Raw genomic sequence first — 27,679 nt, 5'->3', positions numbered from 1 at the left:
AACAGATGCTTTAGCCATTTGCTTTTTAAACCATAAATATTAAACCAAAAGTTATTTATAGATATGATATACTCATGGCACTCTTAGCTATTAGCTCTTTTTCAAATAGTAACTTCAGACATCATACAATCTTTTGGTTTATTATTCTACTTCATAAGATTTTCCATTTTTAAAAATTCTATTTATTTACAACCTGCTATTCTAAAAAAGATTGAAGGTGGGGTTTTCAATTAAGTTTACAAAAATGCATATCCTCCAAACTTTAAAGTCAAGAAAACAAAAAGCTAAAAGCTTTTTATCATAACCTTTTAATTTTATCCTCTTGCTTACGGGCATGCTGTTTAAGTAAAATGTTCTCATCACACAAACGCAAAAATCTGTCTTCCAGTTCCTCACGACTGACACGTGACACTGCCTGGCGGGACTTCATTGTGCGGGGTGCGGAAGTCTCTGAAAAAATACAAGGTAATTAATTATGAGATTACATAAAATAGCCTGCCTCTAAAAGTCCTAACTGCTGATCTTAAAACAACCTCTGATATACTCAGATTTCTTTTCCTTTATGACTTCTTTCCTTTGTGATTTCTTTAGAAAATGTTGTTAGTGTTGTTTACAACAATTTGAGGTGAGAATGAAACCTTTGTAATACTTTATATACAGAATTAGGGATCCACATAACAGAATTAGGGATCTAAATATCAATGGTATTCATTAACATGTATTCAAATCATTATATTTTCAGATTATAAACTGGAGTCCTGATTAGACTTTTAAATTTATATTCTGAAAAATAAAAATTAAAGGGGCCGGGAGTTTGGCCTAGTGGTTAAAGTGCTTGCCTAGCATGCATGAAGACCCAGGTTCGATTCCTCGGTACCACATACATAGAAAAAAGCCGGAAGTGGTGCTGAGGCTCAAGTGGTAGAGCTCTAGCCTTGAGAAAGTCCAAGGACAGTGCTCAGGCCCTGAGCTCAAGCCCAGGACTGGCAAAAAAAAAATAAATAAATAAATAAAAATTAAAGTCAGATTCTGCCTGGGGATGTAGCTTGGTGATGCAGAACCTTGTATCTATTAGACAAACACTGTATTTACTTGCAAGCGCTCCAGGGAAAAGTCATAGTACCTGAAAGCATTTTCTTCTTCCCTCCTTCTTTCCTTCCTTCCTCCCGTCCTCTCCCCTCCCCTCTCTTACTCTCCCCTCTGTGTCCCCTTCCCTCTATCCCTCTTTTTCTTCCTTCCTTCCCCAAACAAGCATTAGAATAATTTTGTGATACAATATGATTAAGATATTTTTCTAAGATATGAGTGTTAGGTTATAGAAAATAAACTATAAAAATTACAAAACCAAAAAACACCCCTCTTTAAAAATAAAAGACCGTAATTTGAAATTTTATCAACTCATTTCTATGTAAGATATTTCACATATTTAAAAAGTTTTATACCCTTTCGGCATGTCCATGTATTTTTTTTTTTTTTTTTGCCAGTCCTGGGCTTGAGCTCAGGGCCTAAGCACTGTCCTTGGGTTTTTTCTCAATGCTAGAACCCTACCACTTGAGTCACCACTTCCGGCTTTTTCTATGTGTATGGTACTGAGGAATTGAACCTGGGTCTTCATGCATGCTAGGCAAGCATTCTACCACTAGGCCAAACTCCTGGCCCAACCATGTATCTTTTTAATAAGTGATTACTTTCCATATTATCATGTAGTATGTCAATTATAAATACATATTCTTGAGTAGAAACAAATACCAAACTTGGAGATTAAAATCCTGTGGTTCCTATGTACTGCTGGCTCATATCTGTAATCCAGCTACTGGAGAGGCTGAGATTGGGAAGACTGAGGTCCAAAGCCAGTGGGGCAGAAACATCAGAGTCACTGAATAGCCTGCCAACTAACCAGCAAAATTTCCTGGTTGGAATTGTGGCTCATGAGCAAGCATGCAGATTGCACACAAGGCCCTGAGTTTAAGCTCTGACACTGGTTTACATAAAAAGAATCCTATGGTTGATAGCTGAGGATAAGAACTTACAAAGTATCTAAATAAAATAAATGCTTTGCATATTTAAATTTCATCCACATATCTGACACTTGCTTTGTATAAGCAAATCTTATACATTTTTAGCTTTTAATAATAAAATCTGCATAATCATATTCATCTTTTTTTTTTTTTTGCCAGTCCTGGGCTTGAGCTCAGGGCCTGAGCACTGTCCTTGGACTTTCTCAAGGCTAGAGCTCTACCACTTGAGCCTCAGCACCACTTCTGGCTTTTTTCTATGTATGTGGTACCAAGGAATCGAACCCGGGTCTTCATGCACGCTAGGCAAGCACTTTAACCACTAGGCCAAACTACCAGCCCTCATCTTTGTCAATGAATAACACATTGATCACCTATCTGAGGTAAATGCGGCTGTTTATACACTCTTCTGATGAAAAAAGTACATGAAGATTCCTTAGTGGAATATTCTAAATCCTGAGCCCTCTTGATGGCAAATTTAGTGGCATGAGGGAATGAATGACATACTGTTTATACAAACATAAACATAGCTCTGTACTCTATTGCTCTTAAAGTGGTGCTTTTCTTTCTCAATTTGAAAGTGCTCTTTAGCTCTACAGCAACAACTAAATGATAAAAGGAAAAAGAAAACCTTTAATGTGTATTAATTTGATTGAAAAGTCACTATCACTTGCATAAACAGGCCATTTTGAGATACTCTACTTAAAAGGCAAAAATTTTTAAATATGGCATTTCCGCCTATATAAAATTTAAACAAAAAGAAATGTTTTTAATGGTGAATGTGATTTAAACCAGGCAATTCAGTTTGGAGGCATGAGGCTCTATGTAGTTTCTCCTGATGTGTGGAATTTTAAAAAGATGATTTATAACAATTCTTTATCAGGACAGAGGGGGATCTTGCCTTTGCTATGAGCTGTTGATAATTGATGCATGCAGTAAAATACCATATGTGTTCTTAACTCTCCATTTTGTTTAGTCCAATCAAGAGCTATATAGTTACTTAAATGGTTTGGCTTGTATGAATATCAGAAATACTTTAAATTAAAAGTAAAGAAATCACTGATCAAAGTTCATAACTGTAATAAGGAACAGGTGGCCATACCTTGTAACCCTCCCACTCCAAAGAGGTTTAGACCTATATCTTTCACAGGCAGGTCTCCTGCAGTCTCATCAGTGGGACCAGACATGGCCTATCTGTGGAAAAAAAGAAAATTCAAGCGAACCCTTTCCAAGTTATTACATTAACTATGCAATGGAATGAACCAAATAAAATGAATAGGGGACTAGAACTTTAATGGACATCTTATTGCCCACATGTGCTGCTTGAAGAAGATGAAAGCTTCTATTCTAAAAGTAATACTGCATTCAATCATGGAGACGATGTCTCTTTCAACAGTGTGTTTCTACAGTTTGCTTAGGAAATGAGGTAAGATTATCATTCATCCTTTTCTCTTTTTATTCCTCTATCTGAAACAAAATAAACTTTTCCAAGTTGAAGAAATACCTCCTTTCGAATGCCTCTCCACAAAGGAGGTCCTAGAAAAAGCTAGGTCAAGAACCTGATTCAGGGCCGGGACTTTGGCCTAGTGGTAGAGTGCTTGCCTAGTGTGCACAAAGACCCAGATTCGATTCCTCGGTACCATATGCATAGAAAAAAGCCAGAAGTGGTGCTGAGGCTCAAGTGGTAGAGCTCCAGCCTTGAGAAAGTCCAAGGACAGTGCTCAGGCCCTGAGCTCAAGCCCAAGACTGGCCAAAAAAAAAAAAAAAAAAGAACCTGATTCAAACAGTTATTATATCATTTAGCAGTTGGTCAAGTCATGCAAATCTCTTTGAGTTTCAGTGTTTTCATTTCTAAGATAGAGTAAATTTTACCTATTTCACAGTTATTCCATGAGTGAGTGAAATGGCACATTAAAAACATTTAGCAAAAGTGTCTAGGATGACAAGCAACAGGTTGGAACATTAGCTTTTGGCCTGAGGTATATATGAGTAGTTTTAAGTTTTATGAATTTGCCAGCTTTCTTTCTTTTTTTCCACCTACAATTGTTGCCACAAAGCTTAGGTCCAAGGGATTAGCTACCTCAACATGTAAGTTGTCCAGCTAATTGTAGTCCTAGGACTTCAGAGATGTAACAGTGTCTTTATTTTATATATGAATAGTTCATACACTATTTAGATGGAAAAAATCTATATTTTTTATGTCAACCCATCTAGAAAAGTTAAATGGAAACAGCCCAAGAAGATACCATAGAAAGAGGTTCCCAAGTTCTAGAATGTTGGTCATAGAATGTGAAGACCAAGAAAGTAACAAGCATATTTGTCTTCTTAGAGGCTAGCACAGGAATTCACCAGATAGATATTCACTAAAGTCGTTGTTTTGGGGCATTGGGGTCTGGAAATCCAGAGAGAGCTTACACTACTGCTGGTTTAACATTAAAATTCTCAAGAACTCTAAACGCAAACTGTGAAAATGACTACACAGATTTAATGTTTGCTTCACAACAGGAATGACTATGAGGAAGAAGATGGTGTTCACATTTACTGGCTGCTTATTGTATTCAAAGCCGGGAAAGTTGTAGGCGCTCTACTTAAAGAGGAAAAATGTATACCATCTGAAGAGAAACCAAAGACTCACTCCTTAATTCACTAGTACAGATGAATTAAAAACCTCACAATATCCTTTGAGTTGTTATTCCTGCCATACAAATGAGGAAGCTGAGACACATTGGATGAGCTGACCCATGATCACTCACTAAGAGGTAGGTCTGGTGATATTCCTGGCTGTGACAATTGAGAAGGGGAGGTGTTACTGGCATCTATTGAATATCAGGAATAAAAGGGTCAGTATCCTACAGTGCATCCAGTCAATGATAACGAACTGTTGGGTCCAAAATATTACTAGTGGGTTACTGCACAATGCTCAATGCCTCTACACCACCACTCCCTGCTTGCTCGGCAGTGCACTGCTCTGCACTTTGCTCAAGCCTGCTCATAGTCCTACCTTCCCCTAGCCTTTTGCATGAACAGCCAGCTTCTCATTCTTTGGAGCTCACTTCAGTTCTCACCTTCTTGGTCTTTTCCCGGATCATTCTAGGTGACTCTTCCCAAATTCTGCACAGCACATTTCTCGATTGCCATAGCTTCTATGGGATATCTCATTATTATTATTATTATTATTATTATTATTTTTACTAGCTCATACTTTTGCACCAATGAGATGGGTATTGTTAGGTTCGCCTGGAAGAAATGACTTCTTCCCTTGGCTCTCTCCCCCTGCACCCTGGAAATCTTACAGGTATTGGTCTTGCATGGAACAGTGACAGTCAGCAAGACTAAAAAGGTAAACAAAGACTCTTGCCTTTATTAGCATTAACAGGATATGTCTTGGGGTGAACCAACCAATTCCAAATCCAGAGCAACAACGTCAGCTGTGTGTGTGACCTTCCATGTGGCGCGTGGGAACGGGGACGGTCCCTCTCCTCGGTTAGGGTTCAAACTAGACCTGGGCGTGAGGGTAAAGCGCGGGCTGTAGTACAGGCCAGAACATGGCTGGGCTGCTTTTCGCACAAGAACTCCAGGGCCTTCTCCAGGGTGCAGAGCTAACACCAGGAACCTGGCCCGGGCTGCGGAGGGAGGGCCCGCCAACCTCCATTCGTCCCCCCACCCCCTAATCTTTTACCACAGTACTCACCACCTCGCTTTCCAGGCCGCTAGCTACCGTTGCTATAGCGCCGAGTGGAGCGCTGGCCGAGAGGAGCACGGGAAAAACTGGCTAGTTACGTTGCCCTCTGGGAAATGCAGTTCTCGAAGGTCTTCAGGCGCTCTGCCGAGAGGCCTACATTAGCCCTGCGTAGTGACTCCAAGCCTCCAGCGTGCTCGTGCGTTCCGCGGGTCATGCTGGGAGGTGTAGTTCTTACACCTCTGAGAGAGAATTGTACCGGGCGGTCAGAGGACACCAGGAGAACTACATGCGGGAGGCGGGTCCAGAACGAGAGGTCGACGCGGCTCGCGGCGGCGAAGGCGGCTTCTGTGGTGGCAGCATGAAGCGTACCCAGACGGCGGAGGAAAGAGAGCGCGAAGCTAAGGTGTGGCGAACTTAGTGAGGTCTAGGGCTCTGCCCGAGTGGGGAGCTAGGAGCAGGGAACCCAGCGGGCTCGTTTTCATGGTGGGCGGATGCCCCTGTTAAGTCAAGGCGTGATAGGGCCTGGTCTGCGGGGCGTGTATGTGTGTTTGTGTGTGTTGTGTATGGGGTAAGTTAGTATTGTTTAGGCTCTAGGACAGGCCTGCCTGTGTGTGTGTGCGTGTGTGTGCGTATGTGTGTAGATTAGTATTCCTCAGTATCCAGGCCAGGCCTCTGTGTGTGTGTATAAATTAGTATTCCTCAGTATCCAGGCCAGGCCTCTGTGTGTGTATGTGTATGTGTGTATAAATTAGTATTCCTCAGTATCCAGGCCAGGCCTATATGTATGTGTATGTGTATGTGTGTATAAATTAGTATTCCTCAGTATCCAGGCCAGGCCTCTGTGTGTGTATATGTGTATGTGTGTATAAATTAGTATTCCTCAGTATCCAGGCCAGGCCTCTGTGTGTGTGTGTATGTGTGTATAAGTTAGTATCCTCAGTATCCAGGCCAGGCCCCTCTGTGTGTGTGTATAAATTAGTATTCCTCAGTATCCATGCCAGGCCTCTGTGTGTGTGTGTGTGTACGTATGTATAAATTAGTATTCCTCAGTATCCAGGCCAGGCCTCTGTGTGTGTATGTGTATGTATGTATAAATTAGTATTCCTCAGTATCCAGGCCAGGCCTGTATGTATGTGTATGTGTATGTGTGTATAAATTAGTATTCCTCAGTATCCAGGCCAGGCCTCTGTGTGTGTGTGTGTGTGTGTGTGTGTGTGTGTGTGTGTGTGTGTGTATGTGTATGTGTGTATAAATTAGTATTCCTCAGTATCCAGGCCAGGCCTATATGTATGTGTATGTGTATGTGTGTATAAATTAGTATTCCTCAGTATCCAGGCCAGGCCTCTGTGTGTGTGTGTATGTGTGTATAAATTAGTATTCCTCATTATCCAGGCCAGGCCTCTGTGTGTGTATATGTGTATGTGTGTATAAATTAGTATTCCTCAGTATCCAGGCCAGGCCTCTGTGTGTGTGTGTATATGTGTATAAATTAGTATTCCTCAATATCCAGGCCAGGCCTCTGTGTGTGTATGTGTATGTGTGTATAAATTAGTATTCCTCAGTATCCAGGCCAGGCCTCTGTGTGTGTGTGTATGTGTGTATAAATTAGTATTCCTCATTATCCAGGCCAGGCCTCTGTGTGTGTATATGTGTATGTGTGTATAAATTAGTATTCCTCAGTATCCAGGCCAGGCCTCTGTGTGTGTATGTGTGTATAAATTAGTATTCCTCAGTATCCAGGCCAGGCCTCTGTGTGTGTATGTGTATGTGTGTATAAATTAGTATTCCTCAGTATCCAGGCCAGGCCTCTGTGTGTGTATGTGTGTATAAATTAGTATTCCTCAGTATCCAGGCCAGGCCTCTGTGTGTGTATGTGTGTATAAATTAATATTCCTAAGTATCCAGGCCAGGCCTCTGTGTGTGTGTGTATGTGTATGTGTGTATAAATTAGTATTCCTCAGTATCCAGGCCAGGCCTCTGTGTGTGTGTATAAATTAGTATTCCTCAGTATCCAGGCCAGGCCTCTGTGTGTGTGTGTGTGTGTGTGTGTGTGTGTGTGTATAAATTAGTATTCCTCAGTATCCAGGCCAGGCCTCTGTGTGTGTGTGTGTGTGTGTGTGTGTGTGTGTGTGTGTGTGTGTGTGTATATAAATTAGTATTCCTCAGTATCCAGGCCAGGCCTCTGTGTGTGTGTGTATGTGTGTATAAATTAGTATTCCTCATTATCCAGGCCAGGCCTCTGTGTGTGTATATGTGTATGTGTGTATAAATTAGTATTCCTCAGTATCCAGGCCAGGCCTCTGTGTGTGTGTGTGTATGTGTGTATAAATTAGTATTCCTCAGTATCCAGGCCAGGCATCTGTGTGTGTATGTGTATGTATGTATAAATTAGTATTCCTCAGTATCTAGGCCAGGCCTCTGTGTGTGTGTGTGTGTATGTGTGTATAAATTAGTATTCCTCAGTATCTAGGCCAGGCCTCTGTGTGTGTATGTGTATGTGTGTATAAATTAGTATTCCTCAGTATCCAGGCCAGGCCTCTGTGTGTGTATGTGTATGTATGTATAAATTAGTATTCCTCAGTATCCAGGCCAGGCCTCTGTGTGTGTGTGTGTGTGTGCTCACGTACCTGTGTGTGTGGTAAATTAGTACTGTTCAGGATACCAGACAGGGCCTGTTTTGTAAGAGACCGACACATGGGACAGTGGTATGTGTATTTTGTAAATTAATGCTGCTGAGGAAGCAGTGCAGCTCAGAAATGAAAATCAAGGCACTCATTTTGTTGTCTTGCTTCTGAACCTATTCCTTGGCTCAGTTTGTAGCCACGCGGCCTAAGTATACTGGACACTCTGTGATTATTCCAGCTGTGCCTTCTCATTCTATAACAGTTGCTGAGGACTGAGAGCTGCTGAGATGAAATAGCTGTGTGGTCATATATGTTTATTTGAAACAGTTGTCTCAGTGGGCAGCTGACATAGTCTGTCTTTAGCACTACATTCCTATTCTCTGCCTTGGGATGACCACAGTAATAGCCACAGTGATTTATTTGTTTTCAATATTTATTGTGTATCAGATACCTACATTAGGTACATAATAACTTATTTCATAATATTAGCATAGCAGATTGAAAGATAGCTATCAATACAGATGGAAGATCAACAGTCTAGTTTTACAGATGAAGAATTGAGTCTCAGAAAAATTGAAGGCTTTCATTTACCCTATTTCCAAAGTTGGGTCCTATGGATTTGTGAATATATTAGCCATCTGTCCACTTTTGTCTATTTTTGATACCTAAAGTATAATCCTCCTACTTAAGCTTTCTGCAAAGCTGACAGACCTGCTCCACAAAGCATAGCTTTTGAATGGTTTTGAATGGTCTTGAAACCCAATTCTCCTGATCTTCTGTGTAGCATGAGTTGCTACTCTAGGCCACTTTGTTTTTGTTTGTTTGTTTTTTAAATTACATAACTGAGGTATGAGCTCATGGCCTTGTGCTTTCTGATAGACACTCTACTGCTGAGCCATGCCTCTAGACCTTCTTTGAACTGGTTGTTTTTGAGATATGCTCTTGCCTGTTACACAGTTGTAAGCCTGTATCTTTCATCTGTCTAGTTTTAGGTTTTCTTTTGTTACTGGGATGAGAGGTGTGTACTAACTCACTCTGGAATTTTGCCATCTTTTCTGCCTGGGTTGTTCTGGACCTTGTGTACTCCCTGATTTTAGCTTCTTACATAATTAGGATGATTGGTATGCACCATTGTGCCCAGTTATTGATTGAGAAGAGGTCTCTTGTATATCCCCTCCTGGCCTGGAATCATGATCCTCCTAATCTCAGCCTCCCAAGAGCTACTAAAACTATTGACACGAATCATCAGTACCCAGTTCACTTTGGCTTTGTTGAAAGCCCTCCTTGACTGTGTATTATCTATTCATAAGGCTTATTTATTATTTGCCAATCCTGGGGCTTGAACTCAGGGGCTGAGCACTGTCAAGGCATTCTCAAGGCTATAGCTCTACCATGTGAGCCACAGCGCCACTTCTGGCTTTTTATTTGTATGCGAGACTTAGAACTCCAACCCGGGTCTTCATGCATGTTAAGCAAGCACTTTACCACTAGGCCAAACTGCTGGCCCTTCATAGGGCTTTTGCAAATGCTGTTTGATATCTACTTTGTGTTAGGTAATATTGGGAATGAAGATCAGTGTTAAATAAAACAGGTATGGTTCTTGTTGTCATAGAATTTAGTTTTACTAAACAGCACATATTTTCTTCTCATGTGTGTAAGCTAGATCTAAAATATACCAGGCCATGATTAATTATACAGGACTCTAGGCATTCACAAACAGACCAAAGGAGAATATTATTAGTGGAGGAACACAAAGGCACAATGCCTCTGTTACTCTGATTATATAAAATAATACTTACTGGAATGAAAAAAAGGAATTTATAGTCTTACAAGTGATCTTGTTAATTGGAAATTTGTTCCTCTGGTTTTACAATGTCAGTTTACAGATAGCAGGAGGAATGTTTTGAGAAAAAGGGCATAAGTTTTGTTATTTGAGATAAATGGAGAATAGAGAAAGTTGAAATTTGTCAAAGTTCTGTTTCCATCAGAAAGTGTCTGATTTTTTCCCCCCCTCTGGTCCTGGGGTTTGAACTTAGGGCCACTGCCCCGAGCCTTTTTGTGGTTAAGGTTGGGACTCTACCCTAGCCATATTGCCACTTGTGGCTTTTTCTGAGTAGTTTATTGGGGATGAGAGTTGCATGGACTTTGCTGCCCAGCCTGGCTTTGAACCATGATCCTCAGATCTCTGTTTCCTGAGTAGCTAGGATTACGGGCATAAGCTACCAGTGCCCAGCTAAGTGTCTATTTTTTAAAACAAGTTTGGGCACATTTGGGGTATGTGATAGAATATGTTCCCAGACTACAGGTTTTATCTCTGGTGTGTTGGCTCAACTCTGTAAGGTATATCTTGTTTAACATAGGTTTTACTCCTTCCTGGTAGTGAGAGGGGAAAGGGAGGATAAGGGAAAAAGGGAGGGTTTTGAGGAGGGGAAGAGAGAGAGAGGGGGAAGGAGAGGTGGTGGGTAGGGAGTAAGTGGGAGGGAGAGAAGGGAAAAAGGCAAGGGGTAGAAGACAACTCAATTTAATTGAAGAATAAAGTGTTAACCTTGAGCATGGGGGTGGGACAGAGAAAGGAAATAAAACAAAGCATCATTTTGAATTCCTGAATAATGAGCAACATAAGCTAGCCGTACCAAAAGTTTATTCCTTTTTATAGTCATACTTAGATGTTTTTCCCTAGAACTCTAACAATTTAGAATATCAAACTTAAGCTAGTTGCTGTGGTACATGCATGTAATCCCAATACTTGGAAGGCTGAAGCAGGAGGATCTCCAGTTTAGGCCAGCCTTAGGCCACATAGATACTGGGTCAAAAACTTAAAAACCAAAATCAAATCTGTTCTCTAGTGGCTGACGTACAAGGACATTTCTCAAGGGACCTTATGTTTCCATGCTTAGGTCTGCATGTGATGTAGCTAATGTACTGTAGGTGAGCCTTTGTCATGTAAAGATAATTACCTGTTTGTTTATATGTCCTATCTTTCTTACCTTTAATTTTAAAGTAATTCACAAATCCTGTAAAGATTTGTTGAACACCAATTATTTGCCATACACTGGCCTGATACTTTGGACTAATATGGAATTTCTGCTTCATAGGAACTCTGAGACCATTGACATGTAGCTGTTGCCTAGGAGGTCATTATTAACATAATAACAAGCTCAGAGAAGTTGGGATGTGCTCAAAGCCACTTGTATGCTAAGTGGAACTAGGAGTCAGAATCTTTTTTTCACTACAGTTTCATAGATTTATTTTTATTTACTTATTTATTTTGCCAGTCCTGGGGCTTGAACTCAGGGCCCGAGTACTATCCCTTGACTTTCTCAAGGCTAGAGCTCTATCACTTGAGTCACAGCACCACTTCCTGCTTTTTCTATGAATATGGTACTGAGGTTTTCATGCTTGCTAGGCACACACTCTACCACTAGGCCAAACTCTCAGCCTTCATACATTTTTTTTTCCTCCATATTTTTTCTGCTTGTGAAACATGTTCCTCAGAAAATCAAGCTGTCGGGACCGGGAGTTTGCCCTAGTGGTTAAAGTGCTTGCCTAGCATGCATGAAGACCCGGGTTCGATTCCTCCGTACCACATATAGAAAAAAACCCAGAAGTGGTGCTGCGGCTCAAGTGGTAGAGCTCTAGCCTTGAGAAAGTCCAAGGACAGTGCTCAGGCCCTGAGCTCAAGCCCAGGACTGGCAAAAAAAAAAAAAAAAAAAAAAAAAAAAAAATCAAGCTGTCTTTCTCTTTGCCTTTTGATGTTTCTTTGGGCTTTATTTGAAATAGTCCACTTCAGAAATGCTAACTAGAACAAAATATAGGCAGTTGTTTTAAATCCTAAATAGAACTGATTACTGTGATTTCTGTTTTTTTCTAATGAACTTCATTGAGGTATGATTTATTTTTAGTAATCTGTAATCATTTGTAATATGCAATCTGAGTCCTGACAGATGTACATACATACGAAACCACCACAGTTGGCAGAAGGGGCATTCCTATCACTTCTGAAAGTTTCCTCTTGCTCATTTGCTGCCAAGTCTTCCTTCATCTTGGCAACCACTGATGTGTTTTCTGTCACTATAGATGAATCTGTATTTTCTAGAATTTCATGTACTGGAAACATACAGTTTGTACTTTTGGTTCTTTTTTTTTTTCCAGTATAATGATCTTTGAAATCTGTTACTACACCTATCAGTACCTTGTTCATTTTTATTGGTGATAATTAGTGCAGTCTGGCTATATATATACTTATTCATTTACCTGTTGCTGCACATCTGGATTGTTCCTGGTTTGGAACTATTCCTAAATAAGCCACTGTGCAAGTCTTCCTATTTCATCTGTTCTGGGTAATGCATTCACTTGCAGTTATTTTCAACTTGAATCCTCATTTCTAGGCAGTTATTATTCTTTGTTCTCTTGAATTATCTCTTGTAGGCGTTTTATATAAGACAGAATTTTCCAGTATTTGGTCTTCTGTGTTAAGCTTTTCTCATACAACATAATGTGTTCGAGGTCCATCCATATTGTAGTGGATATCAGATAAATGTTCAGTACATAATGATATGCCACTAATTCTTTCCCCCCTTTTTGGCTAGTATGTATGGACATACATTTTCATTTATAAATATAAATATATAATTTTGTAGTCATAGTGTGACATATGTAGGATTCAGTACTCTCTATGATTCAGGCATCCCCACAAGGTCTTAGAGCATGGCTTCCACTGAAAGGGGATCCATAGTGGAGATTATGAGGCTTTAACAGCAGACTCCTGAAAGTACATTTTTCTCTATCCTTTATTTTAGTTTCTAGTCACTGCAATCCTCCCTCCTACCTTATACCTCCCCCCCCCTGCAAAAAAAAAATCACAGGCCAATAGTAAAGCAGTAAGTTTTATGATGCTTGACTTGGTAACAAGGAGAATCTAATGGTCTAGGGGTAATGGTTATGGAATTTGTTCCTTAAGATCTGCTTCATCTGGATTGGGAGTTATAGAATACTTTACTAAGGAAGGTTTGTTTAACATGTATTTTTATTTATTTCTAGTACTGGAGTTTGATGGCCTAACAATAACTGAGTTGTACTGTACTATTTAAGCCCTGCTTTTTGCTGGTTGTTTTAGGATGGAATCTTATGGAGTTTTCGATCTGGATTTGCTTCAAATTGCAGTTTTCCAGATCCTAGGCTCCCAAGTACATAAGATTATAGGCATGAGTCACTGGTGTCTGGTTTTGAGAAGCCAAGACCCGTTTAGAGTCTTTTAAAAAATTAATTATGAAATAAAAAGATGTAGATGTTGAATTCCAGCTTACCTTCAAAGATTTTTTTGTTTTTTTTTTTTTTTTTGCCAGTCCTGGGCTTGAGCTCAGGGCCTGAGCACTGTCCTTGGATTTTCTCAAGGCTAGAGCTCTACCACTTGAGCCTCAGCACCACTTCCGGCTTTTTTCTATGTATGTGGTACCGAGGAATCGAACCCGGGTCCTCATGCATGCTAGGCAAGCACCTTAACCACTAGGCCAAACTCCCGGCCCACCTTCAAAGATTTTTATGCTGGCTTGAGTTAAGTCACTTAAATATTGAGGGGTTTATTACTGAAAAGGTCTTAATGTGTTTACTTTTGCCTGGGCTGGACTTAGATTGTGATCCTTCCATCTGTGCCTCCCAAGTAATTGGGATTACAGATTTGTGTCACTTTATATGAGATGAATTTATAGTGAGGTCCTGAGAAGATCCTTTTGGCTTTTACCTTTACCCTGGCCTGGCTAGGGTTATCAGTTTATTTGGTGGTAATTTGGAAGTTAAATGGAGGCCATTTAGGGTGGTAGTCCAATGTAAGGTTGAAAACCAGACTTAGTTTCTCCTATCTGTTCACAACACAGCACACTGCTGTGACCAGATGTATGGAATCTCTCCCACACCACCAAACAAACCATCAGTTCTGCAGTAGCCACCATCTGATGTCTTCTAATGCTATCTAGCTGTAATGTCATTACCTGGAAATAGTGTCAGATCCCAGAGCTGAGGGATAAGTCCTACAAAACTGCTTCCCTCTGTAGATACTAACTACAGGCCCACTGCTTTATATTGGGGTTAGCAAGAACCCCTCTTTGGGGTCCCATAATCTGCTGGAAAGGCTCATAAAACTCAGAGAAATACTTAGGTTTATCACTTTATTATAAGATGCTATGAAGGATACAGTTGAACAGTCAAGTCAGAACTACATACAGTAAGGTATTGTACAGAGAGTCCATACCGTCTCCAGGTGTATCATCCTCTAGAAACTGCTTCCTATGTAAACTATTTGGAGCTTCCTACCCAGTCTCTCTCTTTTTTTTATGGTAGCATCATTATGGATACATGATTGATTATATCATTGGCAATTGGTAGTGGTAATTCTACAGTCCTTCATTCCTTCTTAAAGAATGGTGGTTGGATTAGACCTGCAAGACCCCATCTTGAAGTTATTGTAGAAATAGAAAGTTGTGATATCTTTCCTTATGTCATCTGTGACCCTAGTAAACTAATAGAAAAATAAAGCGTAAGAAATATAATTAAAAAGCTTTATGGAATTGGATTTGAAGCTATTTAAACACAGGGTCTTGCACTTTCTAGGCAGATTTTTTTATTTTTTATTTTTTATTTTTTTGTGGTCATGGAGCTTGAACTCAGCCTGGGTGCTATCTCTGAGCTCTTCAGCTCAAGGCTACTGCCCTATCCTTGAGCCAAGTCCCACTTCCCATTTTCTAGAGGTTAATTGGAGATGAATATCAAGTCCTTTTGTGCCCAGGCTGGTTTTGAACCAGCTCAGATCTCAGCCTCTTGAGTAGCTAGGATTACAGGTGTGAGCTACTGTGCTTGGCACTAGGCAGATGTCCCTTTTTAGGTGGTTTTTTTTTTGGTCCTAGCCAGCCTGGGACTATGACCCTTCTTTCTGTGCCTGTGTGTATGGGATTACAGATACATGCACTGATTTATTTAATCACAGTTCAAAGTGACATAGGAAGCTTCAGAAGGAAGACTTAAAGTCCCAGGGAGAACTGTCACCTTTATGCTTGGGTTGAATGCAGAATGCATAACTGTATAAGTAGTTGATCAAATGTGATAGATTGAAGTGGAGGCAACTCAGGAAATCTTTTCCTGCCTAATTTTTCTTCTCAGACATGGGGAAGAACCCCTTCTTAAATGATGGGGGTCATGACTACTGTTAGACAAGATAGGTCTAATAATTTCTTTTTGGCTCACAAAGATAGGGGAAGGTAATAGTCCTACTTTTAGGCTTTGTGGAAAAGGGACTCAAGTTACTATTACCTGCTTTGAGGAAGAAGAATTCTAATTACTCATTATTGTGAACAGTCTATGTCAGAAATAGTCACACTTATGTCTCTCTGTAATGTCAGAATTTATAGAGTAATAATAGGTTCATAAGCTAAGTCAATTTAGTTGGCATTCATTTGTCAAGTACTGCTTACTTTGCTTGATAGCCGTGAGCCAATTGGCAAACCCATTCTATTATTTCAGTCTTAGTTACTGCTATTAACTCTCAAATTACACATTATACTTAATAATGATATTGAGGCTACAGAAAGCTAAAAAAGTATTAAAGCTTCCAGGATTCAAAGAAACCTGGCTGAAGACGAGAGCAGAGAGCTGATATAGAGGTAAAGTGAGTCACTGCAGGTTTTTAGTAAGATGCTAATGAGCCTAGTTACTGAGCTGTTGAGGCTTTGGTGGTGTCAAAACACAGAACTAGGTCAAGGTTCATTGCTGGCTCAAGAAGCACAGATTATTCCAGGTGCACAGCGGATTCCAAGCTTGTTGGAAATGACAGATGGACTGATGAATTTGGATCATATTAAGAAAGCAGGGTCTCATTATACATCAGTGGGTGCTGCTATACCTCAGGATTAGGTGTTCTTCCTTTTTTATGGTCCAGGTGAAAGGGTTGCACTATTTCTGGCTTCTAGTGTGTTCAGTTCACTCATGGGATTTTTCTGATATAGGATTCATATATATCCATGTGTCCATATGTTCATGATTTAGTTTGCTAAGTTCATAGGTGGTACTCCGATTTTATTTGTATGAATAAGTTATTTGTCAGTCTGTTTCATGGTTTGTGCTCCATAGATGGTGGTTGCTTACTTGCACAAACAAGATGTAGTCATTCTGCCTTAGCATTTGTACTCAAAATGGAGCATTTTCTTGTTTTATGAAATGGAGTCACTCAGGGCAGAGCCCAGACTGAAAGCTGGTGTTTTATTCAATGAAGAGTGACTTAGAATAGGAAACAGCCATTGATCTTCACACCTTTTAAATTATTTATTTATTTATTTAATTTATTTATATTTATTTATTTTTGCCAGTCCTGGGGCTTAAACTCAGGGCTTGAGTACTGTCCTTGGGCTTTCTCAAGGCTAGAGCTCTACCACTTGAGCCATAGCACCATTTCCAGCTTTTTTCTATTTATGTGGTACTGAGGAATTGAAGTCTGGTCTTTGTGCATGCTAGGCAAGCACTCTACCACTAGGCCAAATTCCCTGCCACACTTTTTTTTTTTTTTTTTAAAGAGGAGGAGCAAAAGATGAAGGCAGGAGAAGGTCTGAGATTGTGTTTCCAAGGTTGCTTTTTGCTGTTGTTTTTGTTGGTAGTGAGGCTTGAACTTGGGGTCTGGAATTGTCTCTTTTGTTAGCCTTTTGCTCAAGGCTAATGTGCTACCACTTTGAGCCACCGTACCACTTCTGGTTTTCTGGTGGTTAATTGGCCATAACAGTCTCATGGACTTTCCTTCCTAGGCTGACTAGTTAGTTAGGATTACAGGCATGAGCCTCCAGTGCTCCTCTCTGAGGTTGCTCCTAAAAGTAGCCTCAAAGTATCCAATGCCAAAGTACTTAGTGTGCCAAAACATCCCACATTGGGGTATTATTTTCTTAGCTCCAACACTACCTAGCTGTGCCCAGGCACAGTTATCTTATTAGAATACACACTCTTATATTATGATCATGGAGATTCCAGGGAGTTTAGGAGTTGTTTTTCCTGAAGCAGATATGAAGAACAAATGTGTATTTTATGATCTATGGCCAGTGGCCAGAGGTCTTAAAAAATTACAACTTCACCTGAAAGATTCTGCTGTTTTCCCCACCCTCAAATCCATCTTTATCTTTTGATTAATCTCCCCACAGTGTTATTCAGCTTTTAATTTTGGTTTTGTAGGTTAGACTGGTTTTTGTACATGAAAGAAGGGTTATTTGATCATGGTTTCTGAATTACTTTCAGTACCTTTCTTAAAAATTAAGGAGTGAGTACCTGTGCCTCGCTACTCATGAGTCAGAGTTATCAAAGCTAGCCTGAGCAGGAAAGTCTGTGACATTCTTTTTTCCAATATACTACTCAGAAAAAGCCAGAAGAAGTGGCACTGTGGCTCAAATGGTAGAGCACTAGAGCATCAAGAAGCTTACAAACAGCACCCAAGTCCTGAGTTCAAGCCCCAGAACCAGCAACAATGAGTGCTTGTTACTTTGTGGTTTTTTTGGGGGGTCTGGAACTTCATGCTCTTACCTTTTGAAAACTAGAAAGTCCACGTCTTCGACATTTTGAACAATCCTTAGCTTACCTGAAGACAGCATTAGTCCCTATAATGTGCCTTTTCCAAGAAGCATCTGTTGAAGATAGATTGAGTGGTTAAGAGCCTTTAGCATCTGTTATATGATGCACGTGACCTGTAAGAATTGTGATACTGGTTCCCTAGTGATGCTGAGATTAGCAGTAAAGATCATAGCATTTAGATCATTTGTTCAAAAACAAAACAAAACTAGGGAACAGCCCTCCCACCCCCTTTTTGTCATTTATTATTCCTAGCACTAAACATTTTGTTAGGTTTATGGTAAATATTCTACAAATATTTATTAAATGAATTCTCAAAGTATCACTTTTTTTTTTTTTTTTTTTGGTGGGTCATAGGGCTTGAACTCTGAGCCTGGGCACTGACCCTCAGCTCTTCTGCTTAAGGCTACCAATCTACACCTTGAGCCTCAGCCTCCCTTCCAGTTTTCTAGTGATTAATTGGAGATAAGATTCTCATGGTCTTTCATGCCCGGGTTGGCTTTGAACCTCAATCCTCAGAACTCAGCCTTCTGAGTAGCTAGGATTATAGTCATGAGCCACCTTGCCCAGCCTCACTTTTTTCTTTTTGATGCTGGTCTTTGGGCTTGAACTTGGCATTGGCAACGTGCACTTGAGCAATGCTCAGGGCTAGTGCTTTCCTAGCTGGCTTTTTGGTGGTTAATTGAAGATAAAGATTGGAGATGCACTTTCCTGCCTGGGCTGGCTTCAAAGTATGATCCTCAGATCATAGACTTTTGAGTAGCTGGGATGATGACATGACATTGGTGCCCAGCTAAAGTATCATTTGTCATTAGGCCTTGAAATACTGAGAAACAGAAGTGGAAGTTGAAAGAAATATTGAAAAATGGTTAGGTACTTATAAGTTTTAAATTTAGTCACATCAAGTGAGAAGTAAAAACTTCCATTCAGTATGTTTTGGTAAATGGCTAATAACTTTCTGGTGTTTACTTTAATATGCTAGTTTACTCAGGTCAGTGTATTCTGCTGCTGGTTGTTTTTTTATGATAGATTTCTTGAGAAAGTTATATTGAGAAAGTTATATTGACATTGCTGCTTTTTGACTTCTAGAAGAAAAGTACTTTATGATGGTTTTTTTGAAGCCTTACAAAGGAAGAGTTTAGAGAAGATTTAGACTTCTATTAAGTTTATCTAACCTTCTGTTATAAACTACTGTTATTTTAGAAAATCATCTCAGTGGTTTATCTTGGACTGCCAGGTTTGGTCATGATGTGTTTAGGAGATTAAGATTTGCATGGCCCTACCAATACATTTGTCCTTGGCATGTTTTTAAGGCCAATGTATATTTGAAAGTTAACATTTGAGCAGGTGCTATAAGCTTGCACTTAAAAGACATTTTCTTTTTGAATTTTATTTTGGTTAATCTGAGATCTGTCTTCTCAATACACTTTGACACTATATTATTATACAGTATGCATGATACACTGATAATGGTAGTATACACATAATGTTGTAGAACATATTTCTAGTACTTATTCATCTTAAAGAATTGAAATGTTCTGCCATTTAATAAGTGAATTTATTTTTCTCTCTTCCCTCAACCTGAGGTGATCATTTTATTTGCATTCTGCCAGTCTGATCATTACACTTTCATTTTTGTTTATGCTATAAGTCTCTTATTTTTTAATCTCATTTTATGTCCTCAGTATTGTGATTTGAACTCAGAGTCTCACAGTTGCAAGGAAGTTGCATCTGTCTTGTTGCTGTGCTAACCATTTGTTTGGAAATGACCTGCCTGCCAAGTGAATGCCTCTCCTTTTCTTGAAGAACTGTGCTGTATGGAGCAGTCAAGGCCTTCATAGTGGGTTGAAAGCAAGTAGGAAACTCAGTTTGAGGTAACAAATCAGGTTGCATCTGGTTGGAGAAAAAGATTTGTTGCCAGTGCCTGAGTGTTTTTCATAACTGTTTGTGATCAGAAAACTCTGAGCTCTAATTTCTGCTTTAGCCCTGTCTGCCCTTTGGCACATTCATTTAGTGATTGGCTCATTCAAGGCTGAGCCTCAAGGGCCAGCATTTCTCCAATAATAATATAAAGTGGGCTGGTGTTGCAACCTTAGCTCACTGTGCTGAATTGGGCATGATTAAAATCTCAAGGCAGCATTAATATGGATTTTCTGTTCCTATGTACAGCACTCCATTATCTCACTGTTTTCCAGTTTGCTAGGTTTTGAGAACAGATGGAAAATTCTGCTGATGACTTTTTTCTTTTTTCTGTCAGCACAACTGTCTTTTTGCTTTTTTTATTTTGCTTGAGAATGTGAGACAAACACCAGGCAAACGAATGCAGACATCACAGTTCATGTGGACTGTAGCCTGTTGTCATGTCAGTCTTGTTATTTAAGTAAATAGTGTGCAACTTTTTGTCGAATCAGCAGCCAATATGCTGTGAGCAATTTTTGTTTTAGTCACATTATTGGCTGGTGACACTATTAATGAGACAATAATTGGGAAATAGTAGTCATTGTTCTCATAAAACATGTTTCTTATGTTGGAAGCAGAGCCAGACAGAGGACTTGTATATGCAAGACTGCAGGGAGGAAAGCACGAGTGGCCAGTGTTTCCACCCAGCCTTTAAATTTATCAGACCCCTGCTGCTTAAATTGTCCCAGCTGTTAATGCTGGAACCATTTCAGTAATGGACTCAGCAAATGAAGGAGAACGAAGACACGCACACTTTATTACCAGAGGGGCAATTTTCTCTTCATCTGTAATAGCAGCGGTGCCTCATATTGATCAGACCATCAAGATACTAATCCTCTGTAAAATTACTTGTTATAACTGAAAATGTGTTAATCCAAATCAGTCTGTGTCCTGACTGTCTACTTACTATTGAATACAGACTATTAGATGGTTTATTTTTCATGATTTAAAGCCTTTGCCCTGAAAATGGCTGGCATTTTCCTCGCAACACTGAGTGCTTAATCTTAGCTATAGCCCAGGGTTGTCTTTTTGTTTTAAGCAGAACATCACCCACTTAATTAAGGAGTGAGTGTCTGTCTTACTGTCTGAGTTATGCTGCTGTTTTATGTTCCTCTGGATTTATTAAGCATCTTGTTTTACGTTCAGTCTGTGGTTTATGCTGTAAATAAAAATAGGCCCATCTTGCACATATTAGAAATTTGCAGGTAGCAAATGTCAATAAGTACCAGGGATGTAAGGTTCTTTGATTTATATTTCAGGCACTGGGTTGTGCTTTGTCGATTGAACCCATAGGAAGAAGCATCTTGGTGTCTTCTGTGTAGCAGATGTGTTTTGGCATAGTTGTCTGGGGAAGTTTATAGTGATTTCTGCATCCTTGGCTCAATAGATTGCTTTTTGGACAGTGAGGCATATCTTTTCCCCTCTTGTGTTGGGACTGTATTAAATGAATTTCTAGTTTTTTTAATATTTAAAAATTTGTGAACCATTCTACAAATTTTTTTTTCCTTTACTGTAATCTCTTTTCACATGGACTTATATGTTTGCTTAAAGATTCAGATGATCTTTTGGCAGTATTTTTTTTTTTTTTTTTTTGGCAGTCCTGGGCTTGACCTCAGGGCCTGAGCACTGTCCTTGAATTTTCTCAAGGCTAGAGCCCTATCCCTTGAGCCTCCGCACCACTTCCAGCTTTTTTTTTTATGTATGTGGTACCCAGGAATCAAATCCAGGTCTTTGTGCATGCTAGGCAAGCACTCTACCACTAGGCCAAACTCCCAGTCCTTTTGGCAGCATTTTTGTTTAATATATTATCACTCAAAGCACTTTTTGGACATTCTTTTTCTAGTCAGGAGTACTTAATTATTCCTTTGTGCAATTGTGGCCCTTGAAGATCTAAGTTCAGTAGGAAGATGGGCATATAAGCAAGACTGCAGTGTAGAAAGTGCTGAGCTCATGGTGTGTGTAGTTTTGGGAGCAGGTAATAAGATAGGGGCACCATAGCAAAACCAGCCTCTAGGAGATTTGTGGCCATGTGTTCTGCTCTTTGGAAGAAATTTTTTCCTTCCTTATAAAGGATATATTTGAAAATATATTGAATTACCACACTTTGGGTAAAGTCTAAGGTGGGATTTCCAAAAATATTTTGATCAGTGCCTCTGTCTTTGACTGTGTATACTTTCCCAAGAAAACAGCTTATTTTGTTGTTCATGTTCCTCTATAAATCTTGTCCCCAGGAGGGACAAGAGCTTATGGTGGTTAAGAGCAAAGATTTTGAGTCAGACTGTCTTTATTTTTTTCGCCCTAGCTTTGCCTCTTGCTGAATGACATTGGGCAAGTCACCTATAAAATGGGGTATAATAGTAGTTGCAAAGAAAAATATAATTATTGTTTAAAAACTTTTCTTCATTAATAATATATAGGAAAACTCCCATATCAGAATTAGATTGTTTTTAAGCTATCCTTTATTTTATGTTTTAATATTTTTTGTGTAATTCTTATAAGGGACCTGGAATTTAGTGTATGTAATATAGCAGGTAAATTTTTCTTTCCAAATGGTAAACAATTTTGCTCTGCTTCATTTTTGACTTATCTTTGACATTAATTTGAATATGTAAATATTAAGATCTGCTTTTTATTTTGTTATTTGGTTTTGTTCTTGACACAATTTCATTCAGTCATGTTGTCTGTTTTTACACTTCATTTTTCTTTTGCAATTTTTAGAATATTTTCAGATTTTATTCCTTTAGGATCTGTTTTACTATTTTTGGGTTATTTCTGGATATCTTCATTTTTGCTTACTATTTTTTGTTTAGTGTTGCAAATGGGATATTTTAAAGTTATACTTTAAAATGTATACTTTTGAGGCTGTGTGTGTGTCTAGTATCATATACTAATAGCATAAAATGAATTTAAAAGTCTTTTGTGCTTGGGAGTTATTTACAGTGCATTGGAATTCCTTGTTTCTTAGAAGTTGAAATAGTTACTAAAACTTACATGTAATGGTGGGGAAGATAATTTTTAGATAGTTTTTCTATTAATTAATTAGTTTATTTTGCCAGTCCTAAGGCATGGACTTAGGGCCTGAGTACTGACTGTCTTTGGGCTTTCTCAAGTGGTCTGCCACTTGAGCCACAGCACCACTTCTGGCTTTTTCTATGTATATGGTACTGAGGAATTGAACCCTGCTCTTCATGCATGCTATGCAAGCACTCTATCACTATGTCAAACTTCCGGCCCCATGTTTAGTAATTTTTTATTGTGGGGTTAGGAATGGAATCCAGGGCCTCCAGCATGCCAAGCCAACATTGTACCACTGAGTCACATGCCCAGATTTTTATCTGAGACGATACCTAGGAAGATGTATTTTCCCCAAACTAAAGATTTTTCAAAGTTATTGACATGGCATTCTCTGGTTTACTATTATAGATGTGTGTACAGTTTTATAACTAAAAAAAATTTGCATTTTACTTTTCAAGTACAACTTTCTGAGTTCAACTCTCCCTTTCACAACTGGGTTATATTTATTGGCAGTAGTGTCTGTTTAATTTCTTTACCTTTTGCATTTGTTAAGCTCTTATTTATTTCCACTTTATTTTTATTGAGCCCGTCACCTCAAGTTTCTCTTGCTAACTTCTTGAAAGGAATCCTAGTTCATTTATTTTTATTTTTTTCAACATAGAAAGTATTTCAAAATGTTAAAATGTTTTATTTTCTGTGTTCTTTCAACAATTCCTGTATATTTTTGGTTAACTGATGCTTGCTAGGCTTGATTGCTAGATGATATTCTTACCACTTAAGCCTCTATTCATACTTTTGCTGGTTATTTTGGAGGCATAGTCTAGGAAACGTTTTTGCCTGAGCTGGCCACAGATTATAAGGCTGTATCTCAGCCTTCTAATTGGCAGAATTCCTGGCATACATCCTGGTGTCTGGCTATCACTTATTATTGTTATTTTTTTCTATCTTTTTCTCTCCTCCTTAGTTAATATAAGCTGTATTTTGCTTCATTATTTTACTGCTGGGAATTGAACCCAGGCCTCATCCCAAGCTAGGCAAGCACACATGCAAGAGCCATCATCTTGGCTCTCAAGATTATATTTTGTTCATTTTTATCTTTGTACTCCAGGGCATGCAATGTTGAACATAGTAGGCAGTAGTAGATCAGTGCTTCTAGAGGGAACACCAGGATTCTTCCCCCCAAGTACTGACTGATTATGGTGGAAGAGCACCTCACTATTTGGAGTGCTGGACTGCTTTTAAGTGATGTCACTTAGAAGACATGACTTTGCTTGAATTCCTTGATCTCTGTGATGGCTCTTATGTGAAAAGGGGATGATTATCAACTCCTTTCTCATCTAAGGTATTGTCAAAAAGATAGTGAACATAAGAAAAACCCCTCTGATCTAACATTATATAAATGTGATATATAGATATAAATGCCATTTAAGATACTGAAGGCATGGGCAAAAATACACAAAGACACACACTGGCACACACAGATCTATGGGCTGAGGATTTGGCTCAAGTGGTAAAACAGCTGCCTGCTACTGGCAAAGACTTTGGAGTTCGAATTCCATTGCTGCCAAACAGTAAATATGATGAAACTAAAAGAATCTTCGGTCTTCAGATTCTTATCTTACCATTTCACTATGCTTTTTCCTTATGTAGAAAGTATCAGATTTTTTGCAAAAAATTTTTTTCATCTCTAATAGAGATTTGTTGATAGATAATACAGTATTTATTGCTGGAATATTTATTGAGCCCCACTTTTCAAGTGTTGTAAGTGAATAATCCTGGGGTACTTCAAGACCTAGGATTTCCTCCCCCTTCCTACCCCAAGTGTATCACTCCTTTCAGTTTACATGGACTGACTTAGCTCAACACCTAGTTACTACTTAGGAGTAAGCTTTTTGTTATAACCTTTGTCATTTGCTCTGCATATAAAAGCTGGATACAGGGGACAGGAATTTGGCCTAGTGGTACAGTGCTTGTCTGACTTGAATTGGATTCCTCAGTACCACATACACAGAAAAAACTGGAAGTGATGCTGTGACTCAGGTGGTAGAGCTCTAGCCTTGAGAAAGCCCAAGGGCAGTGCTCAGGCCCTGAGTCCAAGCCCCAGGACTGGTAAAAAAAAAAAAAAAAAAAAAAAAAAAAAGCTGGATATATTACTCTCTTCATAAGTATAGGCCTAACTAGAATAATTATCATAAATTGGTTAAAAATGATAAAACTGATAATATTCTATTTTTATGATTCTTTATATGGAGGAAAAGTGAGTATTCTTTCCATTCCAATTATAGCTACCTTACATTTTTACTGATTCTCCTGCAGTGCATTTTAGTTTTACTTTTAATCTCTTGTGATGGAGTGTTATTGTATCAAATATTTTTTATTTTCTTGAGATTACTGATGTTTTTGGGGGGAACTAAATAAGGAGTTTATCTTGGATGAACAATTTGCTTTAAAATTGTTTAACAACAGCCAGATGTGGTAGCGTTTTTCTTTTTTGTTTCCCTTTTCCTTTTCCTAGTCCTGCAAATTGAACTCAGGGCCTAGGCACTGTTCTTAGGCTTTTTCAAGGCTAGCTCTCTGCCACTTGAGCCACAGCAACACTTTTGGCTTTTTCTACGTATGTGATACTGAGGAATTGAACTCAGGGCTTTGCACATGCTAGGTAAGCACTCTACTACTAGGTCATGCTCCCAGCCTCAACTCTTTTAATTACAAAAGTTACTTGACAGACAAGTGTCAAGTTATTTATTTATGGTGTATAACGTGACATTTTGAAATAAGACTACATTACAAAATGTGAATGGTATTTTTCTGTGTAATGTAGGTATTTAACATTGTCTTTCAGGATATTGTTCTCTAAAGCCTTGCATAACCACTCTACACTGTGATTTGACTGGGGAATATTGACATGTAGTTTTTCTCTTACTCCAATAAACTATTCAGGAAAATAGGAAAGAGTAGGTATTAGGAGTTTGAATAGGAACTGTTGTACCCCCTGCCCTCAAAGCCTGTGTGTTAGGGGATTGGTGATGCTATTTTGGAAGGTTTTGGAAACTATGAAGTGGTCCTTAGTTGTAGGAACCAGGCCATGAAAGCATGTCCATGGGAAGTTCCCCTACTTCATGCTTCTTTGCTTTCTGTCTCACCATGGGTCCTGTCTACCAGACAAAACACTGACATGTAGAAAGCATGGGCCAAAATAAACACTTCCTTCTTTGAGTCTTTACATCAGGTACATAGTTATAGTAGCTAAAAAGCTAGCATAGTAGTTACAACTTTTTGAAAACACAACTGGTTACCCTTTAGACTGCTTTTAAAGATTTCTAGGAGACTTTATATCTCAGAATGATGGTGAGTTGTGGATTTTTTTTTTTTTTTTTTTTTTTTGGTCAAGGGACATGAACTCTGTCCTGGGCTCTGTTCCTGAGCTCTTCAGCTTAAGCTCTACTACTTGAACCACAGTGCCACTTCGGTTTTCTGGTGATTAGTTGGAGATGGGGCTCATGGACTTTTGTACCCAGCCTGGCTTTGAACCATGATTCTCAGATCTCAAATGATTCCTGAGTAGCTACGATTATGGGTGTGAGCCACTGGTTCCTGTCTTATGGATTGTTTTTTAAGCTTAAGATATAGAGACTTAGAAAGGAAGTTTAATCTGAGAAATAAAAGTTAACTTGATGCTGCCATATTAAATACAAAAATTCTTTTTTTTCCCCTTAAAATTTTTTTTTTAATTGTCAGGATAATGTATGGAGGGGTTACAGTTACATTCATCAGGCAGTAGGTGTATTACTTCTCACACATTGATACCCCTTCTCATGTTTTTGTAAATACACAAATTCTTAATAACTTCTCATACATGAATTTTTTTAGGATTTTTTCTTAGTGCCTTTTTTTTTTTTCCCCTGGGTCTTGGGGTTTGAAATCTGGCCTAGGTGTTGTTCCTGAGCTCTTCAGCTCAAAACTACTACCCTACCCTTAATCCACAGCTCCACTTCCATTTTCTAGTGATTAATTGGAGATAAGAGTCATAGGGCTTTGAATTGCCTGGGCTGCCTTTGAACTGTGACCCTCAGATTTCAGCCTCTTGAGTAGCTAGGATTACAGGTGTGAGCCTCTGCCCCCGGCTTCTTAATGCCTTTTTTTTTTTTTTTTTTTTTTTTTTAAATAGTGACCTTATTTGTTACGTCAAAATGCAGGATATCAATTGTATATATATGGTACATTACTGGCTCATGGTACCATATGTCTGTCATTTGACATTTTATTAAATGCTCATAACTAGTAGTTTTTATGTAGTTCTCTTTTTTAGGGAGATTGTGAGATCCTCCTGGTCAACAATCATGTTATAAATTTATTTTTTTATGTGTAGTAATATGGCTTGTTTTCAGGATTTTTTTGTTGTTAAATGTAAATACATATTGACAAAGTTGAAGTTTTTTTTAAAAAAGTTATTATTTTAGCTTTGAAGAACATTTTTTAAACCCAAGTTCTTCACTGACAATAGAAACTTTTTTTGTTTTTGTTGAGCATTATCCTTGGACTTTCTCAAGGCTAGAGTTCTACCGCTTGAGCCACAGCTTCACTTCTGGCTTTTTTTTAATGTATGTGGGACTAAGGAATCGAACCCAGGTCTTTGTGGCATAGTGGTAGAGTGCTTGCCTAGCATGCACAAACTCCAGGCCCCAGAAACTGTTTTGATTAGAAAATGTGTGCAAAATTGTACAAGATAAATCCCAAGCAACTGTATTAATAGACATAAGAAAAACTATGCTAAGCTCTTAAAGAGTTCTACC

At 38.9% G+C, this 27,679-nt stretch overlaps 2 protein-coding genes and 1 pseudogene across 3 annotated transcripts in view; 2 read left to right on the top strand and 1 right to left on the bottom strand.

The window, feature by feature from the left end:
* Rpgrip1l (RPGRIP1 like) overlaps window positions 1–5,815 on the bottom strand; it is a 92,502-nt gene extending 86,687 nt beyond the window's left edge. The window contains exons 1-3 of the mRNA XM_090357634.1: window positions 5,707–5,815; window positions 3,118–3,209; window positions 306–450 (exon numbers count right to left, since the gene is read on the bottom strand). Coding sequence (XP_090213760.1) covers window positions 306–450; window positions 3,118–3,202 — 230 coding nt within the window. The 5' untranslated portion in view covers window positions 3,203–3,209; window positions 5,707–5,815. The remainder of the gene's footprint in view (window positions 1–305; window positions 451–3,117; window positions 3,210–5,706) is intronic.
* A 210-nt stretch (window positions 5,816–6,025) lies between these two features.
* The window catches only part of Fto (FTO alpha-ketoglutarate dependent dioxygenase), a 370,741-nt gene continuing 349,087 nt past the window's right edge, over window positions 6,026–27,679 (top strand). Inside the window, exon 1 of the mRNA XM_090357633.1 lies at window positions 6,026–6,100. Coding sequence (XP_090213759.1) covers window positions 6,056–6,100 — 45 coding nt within the window. The 5' untranslated portion in view covers window positions 6,026–6,055. The remainder of the gene's footprint in view (window positions 6,101–27,679) is intronic.
* Window positions 6,033–27,679, top strand: part of LOC150047127 (renin receptor pseudogene) — an 83,952-nt pseudogene continuing 62,305 nt past the window's right edge. Inside the window, exon 1 of the transcript XR_016539560.1 lies at window positions 6,033–6,100. The product of XR_016539560.1 is annotated as a renin receptor pseudogene (transcript). The remainder of the gene's footprint in view (window positions 6,101–27,679) is intronic.

Source organism: Megascapheus bottae, chromosome 24 (genome assembly GCF_031878675.1).
Source record: "Megascapheus bottae isolate mThoBot1 chromosome 24, mThoBot2.hap1, whole genome shotgun sequence".
NCBI classification, from domain to species: domain Eukaryota; kingdom Metazoa; phylum Chordata; class Mammalia; order Rodentia; family Geomyidae; genus Megascapheus; species Megascapheus bottae.
This window is presented reverse-complemented; position numbering and strand designations above follow the sequence as displayed.